Here is a 20,589-nt window from a genome sequence, read left to right as displayed (position 1 = left end):
AAAAGAAAAGACTTGCACTTCAGTATCTGTACTTCGTTACATTCCACCACTCTGAATTAGTTCTGAGGTACGTTGTGATGCAGGACAACACAGCAGATATATGTTGAATCTTCTGCCAGAAAAGTCTGCCCGTCTTCATCCCGTAGGGGGGCTGCCACTGCAGTAACGGGTGTTCAAGAAGCCACACATTCAGGCCAGCAAATCATTTGGTTCTGTTATCAGCAGAGTGAAGGGTTAACTGAATCTACAACGCCCACATAAATCACTGACAGACACCAGAAATATACTGCAGCGCAGCTGGTGGGTAGATCAGACGATGGGACAGGCAGGCTGACACGAGGGGAGAAACAGCAAACTCAAACATACAGAGGTTTGCTTTGGATTAAACTCAAGTTATAGTAAGTCTTAATGTTTGCTTTAACCTTCATATAATGGAAGGTAGGAGTGTGGATGCATAATGCAAGAGCAGTGATATCAAGATATAATATGTAAGAATTCCTCAGTAAAATGTCTAAAAACGAGTAGATCCTTGTTATCAGAATCCAAATTCCTTTATCCATTCATCACACAAGTACAACGAAATTGAGTAAGCAGTCCTCCTGACGGTGCATTCACACAATAACTAAAAGATACAAGAGTTAAAGAAAAAGACTAGTATAAAAAATAAAAATGAAGTGTTAAAAAGAGTCAAGAATAACAAATATGTCCAAGGTGAACACTCAGCAGAGACTCTGGTTCTCTCTCTTCTTCTTCTCCTCTCCTCTCTGTAACTCTGCGTTCATGAAGTAAAGTACATTCACTTGATCTCCAATTTGGCTGTGCTGTGCCACGTTCTGTGCTGTGCCACGTTCTCCATCGAGTTCATAGCCCATCTCTGCACACTACTGCACATTTGTTTTTGATGTGAAAGCCTTGTTACTTTCTGACTGGCATGATAACACGACAGTAGTAGCGAGACATTGTGGACATAGGCGGAGAGGAACTTACAGAGGAACATTAGCCTACGAGTGGAACTAGCACTAGCCTACGAGCTACAGCCATGTCTTTCGACAACACCACCCTCGTAAAAGCAAACAAACAAATATCTGACCTTAAAGATGACATCCGTCGACTCTCCCAGGAGTTGCAGAATAAACAGGCCCTGTTGACCTCCTGTCTGGACATTGCCCACGAACAATCCATGCAAATAGTCTCACTCAAAGCGGCCCTCCAGGATACTGCTCCATGGGATACCTCCACCTGTCCGCGGCCGTTCACGTCCTCAACCCCCAGCCTCCAGTCATCCTGGGCTGAAGTTGTGATCCGCGGCAGAAGGGGAGACCAGGATGCCACTGCCTCTCCTCCTTGCCTGAGCCTCTCCAACCGCTTCGACGCCCTGGCCGACAATCCAGATCTTCGCCCGGTGCCGGGAGGCCCCGCCGCCTGCTCTCTACACACGGCTGCCGGCGGTCGTGCGGCTCCTGGCTCCGGGGGCTGCTTGCCTGAGGGAGCCGCTGGCCCCTCTCCGCCTGTGACCGCTGGTGCTCCAGACTCGGTCTCGGGCGGCTCCACGTCCAGGATGGCTGGTCCTACTCCTGCGGCTGGTGGCGTCCCTGCAGCTTCGTGCTCCGATAGCCGCGCGGCCCCCGGTGCCTCAGCGGCTGCCGGTGCATCTTCCCCCCGCTCCGGCTGCCCTGCGTCTGGGATCTTCCTGGCGGTGAGAGGGGGCCCCGTGGCTGTTGCGGGGACCTCTTCCCCCGCCGGCACCCGCCGGTGCCCGGAGCCGCTGTGCTTCGGTCACGGATCGCCAGCTGTCTTCCAGGACAACCACCTCTACTTCTCGCCGCAAATTCCTGAAGGAAGCCGTTCTCCGACGCTCTGGAGGCGTGCGCCACCCGACATCGCTGGCGGACTCTCTTCCTCCTGGGGCCGGGGCGGCCGACCCACCGCAACACCTGTCCTGCCGGGCACAGTCGCCGATCCTGCCGTCAGCACACGCCCCGAACGCTGGCTCACCACCATCCCTCCCGGCTCAACCTCATCCTCGCCCACTCTTTCCACCAACCACGCTGATCATTGGGGACTCCATTACACGGAATATCCGCTTTTTCAACGCCACCACCTGTTGTCTCCCTGGTGCCACAGTCCTGGAAATCCTGGGAAAACTTCCTGGGCTGCTTCGGTCTCTCCCATCCTCCATTACCCGACTAGTTGTGCACGTAAGGACAAACGACATGGCTCGGGGTGCCTCGGAACTGACAAAACGTGCTTTTATCTCCCTCCTGGACTTCCTTCGCACTTGTGGAAAATCTGTTTTTATTTCTGGCCCCATTCCCACATTTGGTCGCCGCAACGCGCGCTTCTCCAGATTACTCATGCTCAACACCTGGCTCAAACCTGCCTGCTACGTCCGAGGTTTTTACTTTACGGACAATTTTAATCTCTTCTGGAACCGCCCCTCCTTTTTTAAATCAGATGGCATCCATCCCAGCACCACAGGCGCTCGCATGCTTGCAGCCAATATCCAATATTCTGTACACTATGCTCCACGTGACTGACTATTTACACCACACACCCCCTCCATAGACACTCTTCCTCACCCCATCCCAGCAGCAGTACAAAGTACAGTCCAGCTTTCTAGCGCCCCCGTCCCTCCCACTCAACCAATACAATCCATCTGGTCCAATTCCCGTCCCCCTTCATCCAACACCGGCAGGGCCGTTGACCACAGTGTCCTAGCCTCCCTGCCCCGGTCGGCTAACACCACTGCCAATTATGAAAGCACCACTGTCAACTTTGGTTTACTTAATATCCGCTCACTCACAAGCAAGGGCCATCTCATCCAGGATCTCATCAGTGACCATAAGTTTGACTTTTTCTGTTTAACTGAAACCTGGCAACAACCCAATGACTTCTCCCAACTCAATGAATCTACTCCTCCGGCATTTATTTACACCTGTCAACCCCGTGGCACCGGCCGGGGAGGGGGTCTAGCAATAATTCATCACAAGAAGTGGAAAGTCTCGCCGGTGCCAACCCCTGCTTTCACCTCCTTCGAATCCACTGTCTGTCAGCTCTCTGGACCTACTCCCACCATCATTGCAACTGTTTACCGGCCCCCAAAACCAAACAATGACTTTCTACATGACTTTGCTGCTCTACTCACCCACCTATCCACACTTTCACCAAACAACATAGTACTGGGAGATTTTAACATTCACATGGACAATACCAACAACCCACTCACAAAAGACTTTACATCCTGCCTCGACAGTTTTGGATTTCAACAGCACACCGATACCCCCACTCACTCGAAGGGTCACATTCTGGACTTAATCTGCTGCTCTGGTGTTCCCCCTTCTGACCTAACTGCAGTTGAACTCCCCATATCTGACCATTTCCTCCTCTCATTTAATGTTAAACTCCCTCTCTCCACCACCAAGCTCCGCGGTCTCATTTCTTTTCGCAACATTAAGGACATTAGCTTAGATTCCCTCTCCTCCAGCATCCACTCCCTCATGGCCACTCACAACTCAGTCACCCTCGAACAGCTGGTTTCACACTACAACACATTCTCAACTCCCTTGCTCCGTTAAAAACCAGATCTGTCTCCTTCTCCCTTTCCGCTCCCTGGTTTACCCCCGAACTTCGACTCATGAAAGCTAAAGGACGACAACTCGAGCGGCTATACAGGAAAACTGGACTTCATATTCACAAAGACAATTACAAAAATCACATGTTACATTACAAGAACTGCATTACCCAAACCAAATCAAATTATTACACTGGCATAATCTCTTCCAACAAAGGTAACACCAAATCACTGTTCTCACTGTTCAAGAATATCACCCAAGCCCAGGAATCTCTACCATCTCACCTGTGTTCAACTGCTTTCTGTAACTCCATCATGTCATTCCTCAGTCAGAAAATCCAGATGATTCACCAACATCTCAGCTCACAAACCACCCTCAATGTTGTATCTGAACTTCCTCCTCCTACCCACTCTTTCTCCTCCTTCCAGCTCCCCACCACCTCAGAAATTTCAGATCTTATCCGCAAGTCCAAGCCATCCACCTGTCAGCTCGACCCTCTCCCCACAGTTCTGGTCAAAGCCTGCCTCCCTCCCCTGGTCCCTCTCATCTCCGCCATCATCCACTCCTCTCTCTCCACTGGAACTGTTCCTACATCATTCAAGACTGCTGCAATTACCCCAATTCTGAAAAAACCCGGTGCAGATCCCACAAACTTCAATAACCTCCGTCCAATTTCTAATCTCCCCTTCATTTCCAAGATTCTTGAAAAAACAGTAGCAATTCAACTCCATTCTCATTTATCCAACAACAACCTGTACGAACAGTTGCAGTCTGGTTTCCGCCCTCTCCATAGCACAGAGACTGCACTCATTAAAATAACCAACGACCTCCTCATGGCAGCTGATTCTGGTTTACTCTCCATTCTCATCCTCCTCGACCTCAGTGCAGCCTTCGATACCATCTGTCACACCACCCTACTCAAGAGACTATCCTCCCTCGGCATCACTCATACTCCTCTAAACTGGTTCAAGTCATATCTCTCCTGCCGCACTCAGTTCATCCAGCTAAAAACTTTCACATCCCAACCTTCCCCTGTCACCTCAGGTGTGCCTCAGGGCTCTGTCCTGGGGCCCCTCCTCTTTATCATTTATCTCCTTCCCCTTGGCAATATCTTCCGCAAACATAATATCACTTTTCACTGCTATGCGGATGACACCCAGCTCTACTTCGCCAGCAAGCCCACTTCCAACCTCCCGCCCTCCTCCCTTACCGACTGCTTAACTGAAATAAAATCCTGGTTCACTTCAAATCTACTAAAACTCAACTCTGACAAAACTGAGATTCTTCTCATTGGCACACAATCAATACTCTCCAAAACCAACAATTTCCCCCTCACCATTGACAACTGCTCCGTTTCCCCCTCCCCACAGGTTAAGAGTCTGGGTGTCATCCTCGACAGCACACTTTCCTTCCAATCTCACATCAACAACATCACCCGGTCTGCTTACTTCCACCTACGCAACATCAACCGCCTCCGCCCCTCCCTTACTCCCCATACCACTGCTATCCTTGTCCATAGTCTCATCACTTCCCGCCTGGATTACTGCAACTCCCTCCTCTCCGGTCTCACCCATAAATCCCTGCACAAACTTCAACTGGTCCAGAATTCAGCTGCCCGTGTCATTACCAGAACCCCCTCCATCCACCACATCACTCCCGTCCTACAGCAGCTCCACTGGCTCCCAATCAAATCCCGCATTGACTTCAAAATCCTTCTGCTAACATTCAAGGCCATTCACAATCTTGCCCCCCCATATCTTTCCAATCTTCTCCATATTGCCATTCCCTCTCGCACACTCCGTTCATCCTCCTCCATTCTGCTGACTGTCCCCCCGGTCCGTCTTACCACCATGGAGAGCAGAGCTTTCAGCCGCTCTGCTCCCCGGCTCTGGAACTCTCTGCCACCCGAAATAAGGAACATCAGTACACTTTCACATTTCAAGTCCCGACTCAAAACACACCTGTTTAAGATTGCCTTTTCCCTCTAACTGAGCTTCCTGTCCATTTTAACTGTTTGTACTCTTGTGTACTTTTGTGGCTCTTTTTATTTTATTTTATTATTTTAAATTTATTTTTTAACTTATTTTATTCTATTGTGTACTGTGCATTGTCTTTTATTTACTGTAAGGTGACCTTGAGTGACAGAAAGGCGCCTATGAAATAAAATGTATTATTATTATTATTATTATTTCCCCTCCAGCTCCAGTCAGCAGTCAACATTACAGAACATAGACACCTGACAATGGAGATCACCTCCACGGATCATTGCTGCAGTTAGGTTGATAAACAGGAGTGAAGAGAAATGAATCAGGTTTCTCAGGTGTTTATTTCTCCAGAAGGTCTGGATCTGCCCCCCTCACAACACTTGGCGAATGTCTTCTGTTTTGCTTTGACAGAGTGACCCCCCCAGCTGCAGAAATGACATATTTTGCTTTTAAGCACATTGTATCATTGTTAAGTGTGAGGGATCCCTCCTCTGTGGCTCTTCCTGAGGTTTCTTTCATCTTTTTTCCCCCTGTTAAAAGGTTGGTTTTGTTTTTTTGTTTTTTCAAGTGGCAAGTTTTTCCTCACTCGAGGGTCTGAGGACACAGGATAGTGTTCACTGTCCGGATTGTAAGCCCACTTGAGCAATATGACTGTGATTGTGGGCTACAAAAAGAAAAATTGATTTGATCTGGCATTTTTCAGCAATAGCCATTCAATATATCTAAATTCTGCAATTATTCTTCTATAAAGTAGTTTTATTGTTAGTTTAGAGGCTGCATTCAGTAAAACTGAAGTGCATCATTATCAATCAGGGAAATGCATTTTAAAAATAGTGGAATGAATATTACAAGAGACTCAGTGAATATCCCTGAGTGAGTGCTCTTATTTATGAAATCAGCCCAAACGAAGTCTCAAACCAAGGCCTCTCATTGCTCCAACTCCTAAAAGGATTCATGTACTTTCCAGTTTGCGCTTTCGAGTGTGACTAATGCTCACTGTTGTTAGCTGTAATCAATGCTTTCCACCAAGAATAGATGGTAATGCATAGCAACTCTGAGTTTGATGGATACGCGATGACGCACGCAACTCATATAACATCATAAAGAAATAAAAAAGAATAAATAAATAAAGTCTTTTCGGCAGCTTGGGCCTTTTATCCTGTGCTCTTAGATGTTGTGTTGCAGGCAGCTACAGGCATGTTTGTCCATGCTGTTTAACTAAATTAATGAGAGGCTAATGGCCAATGTCTTAAAGCAGTGTTCACATCTGCAATTTAGTTCATTTGGTCTGCACTGATATAACATTGTTGAAGTTACGCAGACTCATTGATTGGACATTTTTGGCTATCTCAGCGGGATAGACCGTTTTGTTGACATGGGTTTTGTATGAGGTACTTGGACATAGTTGGTGGTAGTTGGCACGCCCCCATTTGGAGGCCAGCAAACAAAATATGCAAATGCACCAGAGTTCTTTCAAACCAAATTAAACAGGTATCAAAGTACTCGTCTCTCAATATTACATCCACTTAAACCACTAGGCATTTTATTTTAAAAATTGTCACTGTGCTATTTTGAATAAATGTGTACTTGTTCTGACAGACCTATTTATCCTGACATTAAATAAATAAATAAATAAAAACATTAAAGACTGCAAATTGAACTAAAGGGAGACAGATGCCATCCACTCAGCTTTTGTATGTCACTGCCACGACAGTTTCCCACACAAAGGAAATCCTCTGAGCTGAGAAATACTTTCACTCAGCACTATAGACAGGAGGGGGGTGAGGGGTCTGCTGCTGCTGACAAAGAGCTGAGGTATGTCTGAGACTCAGCCTGGGAAGTGTATAATGGCTTTATACAGGTGGTGTAGTATAGGGGACAAGAACTCCCTAAGGGAAAGTGCAAAGTGACATGTATCTCACTATAAGTTGCCTCTTATGTCTGCCGTGCAGTAAGTTTTACTGGACTTTTTGGTTGTTTGCTTCTACAGTAATGAAAATATTGCAAACCATGATAAAGGGTAGTATTGAATTCAGTCTTTACGCCGTCACACAGTTCTACTTTTAAAAATATTAAGTCGAGGTGGTTTCATCTTTGTGTCAAAGCTAGTACAAAGTAGCTCCAATAGTAATAAAAGTGACAAAGTAAACAAAACAAAGTAAAATAAACAGTGATATCGAGTTAAACTGTATAAACTCTGTAGTGTTATTGTGGGAGTAACTCAGTTTAGTTTTAAAAAATAACTGATGGTGTTAGCATTCGACACACTGATGTTGCGTAAACTCAACACTGTTAGAGGGCTGAGATCCGCACACCACATTACCTACACAGAGACGATTGCTTACAATGTAAACTTTTACAAGATTTCAATGTCCATTATTGCCCAACAACATGTAAAAATAGAGTAAGAATCAAAGACATAATACACAAGTAAGACTAAAACTAACAACTGTTTGAGCTTGTGAAATGTAGTTCATTGGGGAGAGGGGTTTTCCCATTGATCCATTTCCCAGGACAGGGACACGGTCAAATAAAATTACATGTTTTATTTCTTCACATCCTGTGTGTGTGTGTAGCAGACAGCAGCGGCAGGGCTGGTCCTTTTTGTTCACTCAATGGGCCATCGTCCAACAGGTCTCCCAGCCAAGGTTATCGTTAACGAAAACAAACTAAATGACGAAAACTAGAATTGAAAAAACATTTTCGTTAACTGAAATAAATCAAAACAACAATTAAAAGAAAAAAACGCTAACTACCTAAAATGTATTAAAATTATAGATAAAAATCGCTTTGTTTTCGTCAATTTAAGATGGATATGAAACTACAGTCTATGATATGAAATCGATTTTTTCGCCTCGAGCAATTTTACGTCACCTGGTGGCACCATATGGCACCTCACGGTCCGTTACTTCTCGTCATTTCTCGTTTACTCGGCTTCTCGGCACCAAACCGCAGGTAACTCCGCTCCTACTGTCCTTCAGAAATACCGCTTCCTTGCCTCCCGTATGGAGGTCAATGTGTCATCAAGAAATGAGCCTGATGGAGCCAACAGTCTGTTTACCGAAATGAAGAAGAATGGTGACGACGTCAAACAGGGTGTGTTAAATGAGACACCGTTGCAGTTCTGGAGATCAAGAGAGGCTGTCTATCCAAAACTAGCCCCTGTGGCACCAGATCTCGTTAGTGCCCCTGCCTCACAAGCCTGTGTGGAGCGCATCTTTTTAGTATGTGGACTGTTGTCATCTGGCCTGAGGAACAGAACAACCACATCTCTGGAGCAGCGGGTTTTCCTCAAGATCAACAAGAAATTGTTGATTGACTGAAGTACACCCATCACACTCTTTCTCACACACACACCTACACACACCTACACACACACCTTCAGCTAGTGCTGAGAAGCCTATTTCTTAATTTATTTTTGAGTTGGTATTTTTGGTCAAAAAATGACTCCAACCTGTTGAGTGTTGGGCTTTTGAGTTTATTCATGTTATTCTCAGATTAAGCTCCCTGAGACTGAGAATGTGATGTGTGTCTCATGAATGGGTCTATATTCTTTTGTTCATGTGTCTTTAGTCTGTTGGGTACTCTGATTCGTACCAGGCAGGCACACTAACTGTATTTGACCCCAGAAGCAGTATTACACACATTTTGCACTTAAGGCTGCTATCCTGTGGCATGTTATGGTTGTTGTGGACGGTTGGTTGTTCAACAGTGACTGAATACATCTTTTAAAATGGTATCTTGTATTGAGTTTTATTACACAGTACGTACTCTGATCTTTTTGAATTCTGCACCTGACAAATAACCCAAAGTATGAAAAAACTAAAACTAAAACTAACAAAAACTAGCACACCCACTTTAAAAACGAATTAAAACTAACTGAATTAGACAAAACAAAATAAAACTAAACTATAATGAAAAATCCAAAACTATTATAACCTTGCTCCCAGCCCCAACAAGGTGCATTGTCACACTGAGAGCAAGAGCCATTGTAACACTACAAATTTGGTGTTTTGTTATCTTTTTTTTAAAAAAACATTCCTCTGTGGTGAGCTTGAATAGCAGAACATAATAAAAAAAATAAAGAAATTGACAATAATATATGGCAACAATTACAGTATTGTATCAAAATCACAGTATCCCAAATTATCCCAAAGAATTATTCATTCTTTGGGTATTTCTAAAGGTTTTCTTTTCTATAGGCTTACTAACTACTAAAATCATGCATTATGTGTTGATGAGAGATCTTATCTGTATTTACAATGTAGCCTGAGTCTGCACTCTACTGTATTCACATTACGTGGTGTTAACTGTTGCTATGGCAAGAAGTGCATATTAGTTAGTTTAGCCCCATCATCTGAAGATATAATCCATTATAGTTTATAATAACCCATAAAATTTTAAATTTAGCGTATTTGAACAAAATCAACAAAAACTACCAACAGCCATAGTCCTTACAACCTTAACTAATTTGTTGTCACGGGTTGGTTTGTCAAAATAAGAAAAATAACGGCTTAAATCCCTGAGGAGCTACATTAGCATTAGTGATGGTTCCTTTTATTGCCACAAAATAAAAGAAAATCCCTGAAGCATTTGCACTGTTTGTTTCTATTTTGCTACTCAGCAGGTGGCTGCGTGCCAGCAGAACGTAAACCTACAGTTGTGTCAGTACGCATGCATAGCTAGCTAATTCAATGTAGCAAGATAGCAGAGAGGTCTGCATTAACTTCGTGGTAATATTCCCACTATTTTGAATTTTTGCACAAAAAGGACAAAAACAACATAGTGGTGATTTACAAGTTCAGTTGTTTGTATGTAGGAATGTGTTTTGAAAAAAAAAAAGCTCTTCACTTTCATCGTTTTGCTTTATGGTTTCTATGTAAGCACTCATAGTTTAGGGGTTCATTAGATCAGTTTTTAAACACCATATACCCCGCTCTAAGAGCCTGTGTTGTGTTGTTTTCATTGAAACAGCTGTGCCTAACACTGTATGCCTCTGCACAGCTCACTGTCAGATTGTTAGAGCCGTAAATGTTATATTGCGCCTGTCATTCCTATTATTAGACTGCAGAGTTACTGATTATGGGCCGCAAAGAAGGCTATAAAATGACGGTAGAGTCAATAAATTCAAAGGTACGTGTACAGTTGGCTACACACCTTCTGGACAATATAACCCACATTCTCGACGAGTCGCAAAAGGGTTTTACCGTACGTTTGGAAACTCTAGAGTACTCTAAAGCATTACTTTTCTCAGTAGATAACGCAGTAAACTAACAAGTTACTTTTTAGTGGCAGTAATCTTGTGATGTAATGAGTTACTTTTATCTGTAGCGTTAACCAACACTGTAAAAGCCTTTTGAACTACTAACGCTATGCACGTAATTGATATGTTATGCAGCTAGCATGCTACCAAAGCCAACTACATATACAGTTAAACTTCTCACTTGTAAATGTAAGAACAAACAAAGCTGTATTACATTAATCAGCTAGTTAGCCAATTTGTTTATGCTTACATCCTGTGGCACACAGTGAAACAGGTCTGTCCGAGATTTGCAGCAAGAGATGAACGTTTAATGACATATTGCAGACCAAAAAAAAAAAGGAAGGAGGTCATGGAGGTTTCACGGGAATTAATGTATAAATAATTAATTAATCATTTAGATGGTGGTTATGACCCAATAGTACCAACTACACAATGTGAAGAGTAAAAGGAACCAAATAAATCCATTCTCTCTAGTGTCTGTAAAACTGAAAAGAAATTGACCAATAGGAACCATCCGGCCCGGATGGCTCCTATTGGATCGATTTTCCGATCCAATCCCCTCGCTCACTCTCCTGCTCCTGCTCACGTCTGGTCCCGACCCACTTCCGCATTTGAAACTACAAGCGGACAAGAGGTTTGTTTTGCCCTCAGCTGTTCAGCTGCCTCTGCTCGCCCCACCGACAAAGAGTCAAAGAAAGAAAGTCTGTCACTGAAAAGACACAAAGCGAGATGTGAAACAAAGAGGGCTCAAACCGAATAAACATCGGGTCATCATTTGAACGGTGGCGAAAGGTCCATGAAGATATGGACCCGGTGCTGATACAGCGGCGTTTCTGTTGAGCAGGTAACCTTCGTCTCTATTGTGGATGTTGTGACACAGATAACTTTCATGCCGATGCTGCTGATGACTGTGAAAGCTGCCGTTAGTTTGTTTCTGTGTTATTAGACGGTGTCTGTCTCTGCAGTGTTGTCAACACTTGTTTACTTGTTCGACGGAGACGTTAGCCTCTATGCTAGCATTGTAAGCTAACAATAAGCTAACATTGCTATCATGTTTACACCAAATCAGCCTATTTATTTGCTCGTGGCAGCTAAATGAAGCAGCACGTAAGATGAATGAAGGGATGGATGAAATCCCAACGCGAAGCGGAGGGGTTTCGGATTTATTTCCGGATTTTTATTTTATTTGTCCGGATTTATTTCTCCATAACAACCTCTCGCCCGGTCACTACTCAACTGATTTGCTAATCCTCCTCCTGGTCTTGTCCGTTTGTTTTCAACGAAGCCTTTGCTAAATCAATATGATGGATTATCATAAACGCGTTACGATGTGTGTATTTGTGTGTCTTATCTGTCATAAACAAGAGATTACGGTTTACGGGCACGTTTGTGTTGCGGTCTGGTGCTACTCAGACAACAGCTGGGACACACACAGCTAGTCTGAGACTCACACAGGTTTATTTTTCAGCCACAATGTGGAAGCGATCGTTGTGATTAAAGCTGACTGCAGCATCCGTTAGTCTCTTGGCCCTCAATGCCTTTTAGAAGTGGCTAACTTAGCTGTAACTTATTACGTAGCTGTAACGTAACGTAGCTGTAGCATGCTAATGGCGTTACGCTAGCTTGGCTGTGGAGCTTAGCTGTGGACATTGTAATGACTTACAAGATTTACGTGAGTTTCAACGTGCATTGTAATAACTTTATCTGTGAATCCGACATCGTTACTCCGCATTCAAAGCTGGGCTGTATTTGGTTTCTGTCGTCCGGCTTGTTGCTCTTGGTGCTTGTTGCGGGAGGGGGTGTGTCGCGGGACTCCGAGGGGAGAGCGATACGAGCTCGGAGGGGAGGGATTAAGGAGCACAGAGGGGAGGGGTGTGTGTGTGGGGGGGGTGCTTTTTTCAAACCTTTCTAATATCGTAGACCAGAGCTTTAACTGTCATACACACAGAGCTATCGTTCATGGAAACATGGTGTTTTTTCTTCTCTAATGTGGCCTTACTTCCAACATCTAATCCTGCCTCCTCCTCCTTTGTTAAATATAACCTCTGCACTTTGTAACTACAAACTCTCAACAACAAAATTTACTTGACATTTTGCTTGCGATGGTGCTGATACAGGAATTGAAATTCCAATCATTACCATTCCATCTGGATAACAGCATGAGCTAAGTGCATAAAATGTTAATGGAAACATAGATGTGGTCTCTTCTACAGTTTTTACATAATAGGAGGCGTGCAGCTCTTCCCCTGAGACTTCTTTCCCTGAGAGAATGAGCCACAGAGAGCTGCAGGCATGGAGGTACAAGCAAATAAGATGGTCCAGCGGCTCAGTCTTCAAACATACCGATTCTTCAAAAGCAATCTCATTGTTCCATCTTTAGCCTTGAAAGAATATAGATGAGAGGTAGGAGTGGTAGGGGTTGGACTCCATGGGCATACTTATGGCTGCAAGGACAAAAACCTCAGACACTGGATGAAGCAACCGTAATGATGGATAGATCGAGGAACAGATAGACCGATATATGCATTTTATTTTTGTTTTATGGTTCCACCTATCTGGCTCTTCCAATGGATGCAATCAATCACTTTACTGGTCATTCAGGCTTCTGTTTGAATTCAAATGTGCACAAAGTCGGTACACAAGCTTCTTCTGTAAAAGCAATCAAACACTTTCAATTCTCTGTATTTTCTGCTCTTTAACCAACAGTTACACGTTGGATGTTCAAGCCGACAGTGCAGAGAGCAAAAAGAGCATTTAGACACAATTTTCACTCCAGCTACCTGCTAGCGTGGGCGCTTTTACCAACAACACATAACAACCTTGTCAGTTCACGTGGTTGGTGACACAATGCCTGGTGTGCGCTTGAGGATTGGATTTTAAAAATAGTGGGAGACCACCGACAGACACCTTACTGACAGATGAAAACAATTTTCAATATTGCAATAGTAAGAAAACAAAGAAGACTCAGGACTATACACTTGGTGTTTTTACTGAACAATTGTCAGGATTCCAGATCTCACAGAAAAGATAAAAAGAAACATAAAAACAAACACGCTGGCTGACTGTCATTGTGTGTGCTTTAGATGAGACCAACCCCTCTGGGTACTTCACCCCTGTGTCATGCCCTTTTGAGTAAAAGCAGGCGCTTTAATTTGACTGGCGGTAAATGCAATTTCTGACAGCTTTGCCAATTAAATAGCATAAAATAATAATACCATATGGATTTTTAGCTATTAGGAGCACAAATCTGATGGCCAGACAGGCAAACAATCATGTTATGTTGTTGTTGATCTATGATCAGCATCATAATGAAGAAAACATTAAAGAAATAGTGGTTAATGAGTGTCTTTTCAGTCCCAATCTCCATCAAATTGGACGAGCCTGACACACAAAACTACCTAATTAAATGTCCAGGTCATTTATCATCTTTTGTGTCATTAAGAAACTTTATTTTGCTGTTTAAGAATCTGTTCAATGTGACTTTATTGCAAAGTAATTACATCGTTTTAAATGGCCATTTGTGCATAATCACGTAACCGTTCACTACGTGCCGAGAGGAGGTGAAAACAGGTTGGTTTAGCTCCACTTCCAACGTTACTTTATGCTATTTACAAGATTCAATATTAGAAGGTAGGTCAGCTCAATTTATGTGAATTATTAACGTTAAAACAGCCTCTGCTCCTGGCGGCCTGCTGAGTGGGGAGGTTGTTTAACTAAACTCCATTCTAAAATCAGGTGTTTTATAGTCGGGCCATATTTTTTCACAGTAAATGTTGTTACAGCCTCAAAAAGGCACTATTTGATACAATTCCATCTACAGGTTCAATTGGCACACGTGTCATTTACTCAGTAACATTAAGATTAACATGAACTAACCTGTGATGAGGTGTTTGACACAGACAGACACATATTAACTGGCTGGGCCCCAAGGTTTATCATTTTCATCCTCTCTGTGGACAAACTGAAGCCACAGATCTCTTCTCCTACAGTCTTTCATTCTTTTGGAAATAAACGTATATAATAGTAAGTAAATAAATGCATAACCTTTGGGATTTCTTACTGTTTGACATGAAAAACTGCAACACAGTGGCTTAAGGCCATCTTGCTACTCGCTGTTGTCTGTTTGGAGCCGGTTCTGGTGACAGGATAGTTACTTGCGGCTGCTCTCATCTATGTTTTGCACTGAAAAACAATCATGAAGTAAGTTCGTAACATCTGGTTGGTGACACTTACCAGTCAGCTCGCTCTAATGCAGGTTTTGCTAAATATTGCATCACTCGTCTTTTCGTACTACAGGGTTTCAAGTCATAAATATCCTTTTTGAGATTGTCAAGATTCAAAGTTGGGGGGACTTTGATCCAGTCTGTAACTTCAGCACCAGCTGTGAATTGGAAACATCCCTGCAACTGTCTGAATCAGACCCAAAATATACGTATCCCCTAGTGTTGGGCCAGCATTACCGGGTGAAATTCAGATCATCCTTCAGCCAGTAACAATTAAAAAACCCCTGACCAGATGTGTTAACTGTGTTCCATATAAACAATGAATTACTGCTCTTGTTAACAGTGATGCTGCGGGTTAAACAGGCTCCCTAAACAAAAACAGAGCTGTAGTGGTCGCTGCTGCGGACTGATATCGAGGTACAAAGTAATTTAATCGTCATTATACAGCACAGGGTTTCATAATGAAAGGGACGTTACAGAGCATATATGGACACCAATACGTAGCAGAATGAGTTTATCTTAATATTGAATACCAAAAGCGACAAATAAGCTTTCCGTAGCTGAGGATTTGTCTCGTCAGCTCAGATATTGGTGGGGCATATTTCAATATTTCTAATATTGGAGGGGGTGTGAACTCTCATCCACTGCAATTACCTGCCTGGATAGTGTGCTGTGTGCTTTTAAATGTCAAACTACCACATTAACACAAGTCTACGCCTACACGTGGGTTCATTTAAGTTCACAATTCCAGATCTCCTGAATGCACCAAGGACGATAACGCCACTTTTATGTGACAGACTGTGGAGGACTGAGCCTTCAGAATCTTCCTCACAAATACTCATTACTGCTGGTTTGTTGGAGACAATGGCTCCACAGCAGCACAAGGCTGTTTTGCATTGTCAATATCTCCAGCGAACAGTGGGTTCAGCTATTTTTTTTTTCTCCTCAACTTGGCCCTCAAAAATGCAGTGTTGATAAAATTCTCTCTTTGGCATCGCCTGCCTCGAGAGGCTCTCATGAGGAGGAGGAGGAGGAAAAAACAGGCGCAAGTGAGCATGACCGACCCTGCTGAGTGGGAGGGAAGCTCAGCAGGAGGGGTGAAGGGGGAAAATCATCTGTATCCTTTTTCCTTTTTTTGCACATTTCCATTTCGAAGGACCCCTGTTGGGTTGACACTCAGCTCTGCCTTTCACAGGAAGCCGGCCGGCTAAACGCAGCTATGGCCCTGCCTGTGAATCAGGCGGTCTCCAGAGCTACTGAGAGATGTTTGAATACATGGCAGACAGGAAACTGGTGGGACGCAGTATTGATTATGTTGTTACAGGAGTGGCCGTGGCAACAAGTCTATAGGGCAAACCGTTTGTACCTGAAGCCTTGCACAAAGGGTGGCTTGCTAAGAGCAAAAGGTGAAATAAAATGGTGCATGATAGAGAGAAAGGGAGCCTGTGGGGGAGAAAGACACAGAGAAATAAACAAAGCCAGTGAGAGTAAGAGAGAGAGATTCATGACGGCAGTATGGGTTGAATGCAAAACTGCCATTTATACAAACTGTAAATGTTCATACTGCCATAAACTTGCAGTACTGTCATAAAGTAAGAGAGGTGAACGACACACACACGAGCAGAGGAGGAAAAAGATGATGGGAATGCAGGAGGTGGTGTGGTGAAGCAGTGGGGGTGTTTACCTGGAAGGCCTGCCAGAGCTCATCAGCCAGAGCGCTGATCTGAGAGAGAATGTGACGAACGAGAAAGGACTTTGACATGCTGCTGCTCCCCAGCGCAATCAGGTACTCCGTCAGCTTCTCTGCAGCCTGGAGCTGAGGTTTGGAAAGAAAGATTTCACTTAAAAAACTTTTGCTAACATTTATAACAAAATAACATGTAAAAAGCCCGTAACTGTATCGATTCTGTTCCAAACCGGTCACAATAAATATGTGCTGATGATTCGAGTCTTTCTGATTAATGGCGCCACACAAATGTACACTGCAGACGACACGGTGAACACAATGTGTGTCCAGGTGAGGGCTGTGACTTTGATCATTTTCATTATCAATTTCTTTGATTAATTGATTCTTTTACATTAGAAATGTCAGAAAGTTAAAATTTCTCAGAGCATGAATAGGAAGAAAAGTGAAGTGACTTCAAAGTGACTTCAAACATCTTGCGCTGGAGGAGACAGTCGGGCACAGATCCAGACCTTGTGGAGGAATAAACACTCGGGAGACACATGAGATTCTGCTCTGATCCGGAGCTGTTTACCGACGGGAGGAGAGCTCAGAGATTACTTTTTATCTTTTGGGATTAAAAAGTGGATTTATCTTCACTCCTGTTTATCAACCTGACTGCAGCAGTGATCAGCGGATGGAGAGGGGGAAAAGAAGAGAGAACCAGAGTCTCTGCTGAGTTTAGTCAGAGGTTCACCTGGATTTAAAAACACAGATGCACACATCCTTGGTGTTACAACAAATATACAATAATCTGACTGTTTTCGGCCGAATAAACACAAATGATCCTGCGGTCAAACTTCACATGAGTAAAGTGAGTCAAAAGTTTTATTAACGCTACATTAAACCTTGTTCTCGGACTTCCTTCCTCACTTTCACACCCTCTCCTGGAAGTTATAGCAACAGACGACCAAATGAAATGCACCGTTACCTTGAGTAAACTGAGTTTGAACATTGTTCTATATTTTGTAGAGGTGGTTACTTCACAAATGTTTCCAACAAAGGTGTAGTTGTTTTTAGATATTTTAAGTCAGAAATCTTACATATTATATCTTCAAGCACCTAATGCATTGTGAGCATTAAACTCTGTTATTCAAAACTGGAGCATGAACAGGTGATGCTTCTGGCATTCTTCTGGTAACTAGAATTCACCTTGACTATTCATTGTCTGTCTTTACATTCAAGTAAATGAAATCTTTGAGACACGACATGAAATCCCACCTATGTCATATTTGCTGCTATTTTTCTGCCACAGAGAAACTCCTCCACACAAACACACAGTCTCCCTCTGAGCCTCCAGGCGCCTCACACTCAGGATAAACACTAAATACTGTCTGTTGCTCATTATGAAGAATGCTGAAAATTAATTCTGCAGCTGATGATGATTCTGGGATAATAACACACATGTGACCATGGCTGACTCAAAGGCACAAAGGCAATATCTTATTCAATTTTACAATTCACTTTGGATACAAGATGACAAAGGTGCAGAAATACATTTAGTCTTCCAAATCATTAAAACTATGATTACTAGTGGCAATCTCATTATGTGGCACACAAACTACAAACAATATAAATGCAGCAAAAAAAGGGATAAGGATTTTTGTCCAACAACTTTTGAGAACACTGAACTTTCAATAACACAAAGACAACTACAATACAATACAATACAATACAATACAATACAGATGTGTATTAGTCTTGTCCCTCTCAATTCATTTTGGTTGGCTGGTTTCTTACGATCATGACATCATGTGAGCTCACAAATCCATCTTCACAAGACTCAGTCGCTCCCAAGAGGAACATAATGAGAGCCCACTACAGTCCTTTAGGGCAACTGCAACTGTTTTCATTTTCAACAGTTCAACTTAACTTTTCTTCTTCTAAAGTTTAACACCAAATACTAAACAAAACAAGACCTTAGTGGAGTGAAATAGGAGCAGCGACAGTTCAAGTCATCCACATACAGTATATGAATCTTGGAAGTCAATGAGTTTTCTACAATATGTTCCTGATAATGTTTCATAATAAAAGCCTTGTTAAGAGAAGAATGGTACGATCCACTGACACAGGAGAGGGCTTTTAATTTGAAATGGATAAAGGAAGTGTTGAGTTTGTATTAAGAGTATAATGCAGTTATTTTAACAGAGCAAACAGGAGCAGTGGATCAAAACAAGGCTTCGTACTGCAGGTTAGAAAAACCTTTAACGCTAATAATAATAACACATAATCTGCACCAACTCCTGACTGATGAGTTTTCTCTTGCGGACGCTGGTTTGAGTAGTATTTGAGTCGTAGTTTTAGTACATCATAACAAGACATAAGCACTGCACCACCTGTGGAGCTGAGCTAATCAGCTATCCCTGGGCTCCTGCTAATTAGCCATGTGTTGCTAGTTCTCTCCACCTGATATTACACCTGACAAATGTTCACGGTTCAGTCAGTTGGCACAATGTCAAACCGGTTGAAGCCCGTACACCAGACCAGCAAAACTGGAAACCTACCCAACCCTAGATCCCAGGCCAGCTTGCTAGAGTTTTGACTGAAACAGGAGGAGATGGTGCATTTATTGGAGAATTTTCAGCAGTAGATTCATCCACATTTGGTGCTCCTGTGAGTATTTGTGGCAGCAGGATTGTACGGGATTGAGTGAAAATAAACTACAATGTGTGTGTTCGTGGTGATTAAGGAACTCATTGTGGCTCATAGATGTGTTTTTAACAGAGGAAGGAGATATATCAGGATGGCTACTTGTTAGGAAATACATTTTTTGCAGTTTTCAGTGTGCACACGACAGAAAATACAATTTGTCTTGTCCCGTTAGTTTCTTCACCCTGATGCCAAACACATGCAGCACACAGTTTGCTGCTGCTGCCACAGGTTTTAATTTTTGTGATCCTGGAGGGAGTATACTTAGCATTCACGCTCATATTCAGCAACAGCCTAATTCATATTCAGCCAGTTTCTCGTATTTTTCGACTGAGAGCAGCCCAACACATCCAAACAGTCCTCTGTTATTGTGCCAGTAGGCAGCTCCACGGCAGCAGCTGGGGATAAATTGTTTGGCTCAAGGGCATCGTGACCATTGTTGCTTTTCAATTTAGTCCAGGGAATCCAACTAGTAACCTGCACACATCTGAAGTGCAGAGCTAAAACAGATGCTCAAAGCCGATCAGATAGGTGTGTTTAGCCGTGTGCCTCAAACAGAGAGTGAGAAAGCGGAACGAAAAGAAAAAAAAATGAAGAACCTGAAATTCAATTTGCTTTGTATTGCCTGTGCTGCTGATTACAGCCGCGTGCTGAATGATACGAGGACATCATGAGAAATTGTCTGCATGATTATCCTATCAAGAGATTAATTCATAATTTGAAGCAACTGAAGGGAGGAGATTGTTATTCAGTTTTCCTAACCAGATTTTCTCCGGCTGCAGATTGATGAGGCGTTCCTTCCCTCTAGTTTGACCTCATTGTCTTTCAACGCACAAGCCCAACTGGACCAGCTGGTTTGGTTCTCTACTTGGAGACAGAAACAGAAAAAGAGACTTGAAGAGATGTTGAGTTTAAAGTGTTTTGATTTTGTGAGAGGTCAGTTTTGCAACTGCAATTCAGCTTTCTGACTGCATTCACAGCTGATTCACCACTTCTCTCATCTCAAACACACTATGGTCCCATTCTGTTTAAATCCATCTGCAAGAGCCTCTTCCACCCTTCACTGTCCTTATCCTTTGACCATTTCTGCCAACCCTGGTGGCTACGGTGTTATTGTCATGCTCCAAACACGCTGACGTACAGTCCTGTATTAGTTTCCTGATTGATTTTGAAT

The 20,589-nt window shown here is 43.2% G+C and overlaps 1 protein-coding gene across 4 annotated transcripts in view; it reads right to left on the bottom strand.

The window, feature by feature from the left end:
- mei4 (meiosis-specific, MEI4 homolog) overlaps positions 1 to 20,589 on the bottom strand; it is a 79,972-nt gene that overhangs the window by 42,053 nt on the left and 17,330 nt on the right. For 3 of the 4 annotated variants that reach the window (XM_084377926.1, XM_084377927.1, XM_084377928.1), the window contains exon 4: positions 16,728 to 16,859. The exons of the other annotated variant lie outside the window; for it this stretch is intronic. In XM_084377926.1, coding sequence (XP_084234052.1) covers positions 16,728 to 16,859 — 132 coding nt within the window. The remainder of the gene's footprint in view (positions 1 to 16,727; positions 16,860 to 20,589) is intronic. 4 annotated transcript variants of the gene reach the window in all.

The sequence above is a fragment of the Pagrus pagrus genome (assembly GCF_965226575.1).
Source record: "Pagrus pagrus genome assembly, chromosome: 16".
Lineage (NCBI taxonomy): Eukaryota > Metazoa > Chordata > Actinopteri > Spariformes > Sparidae > Pagrus > Pagrus pagrus.
Note: the sequence above shows the minus strand (reverse complement) of the source record. Positions and strands in the feature narration are given on the sequence as shown.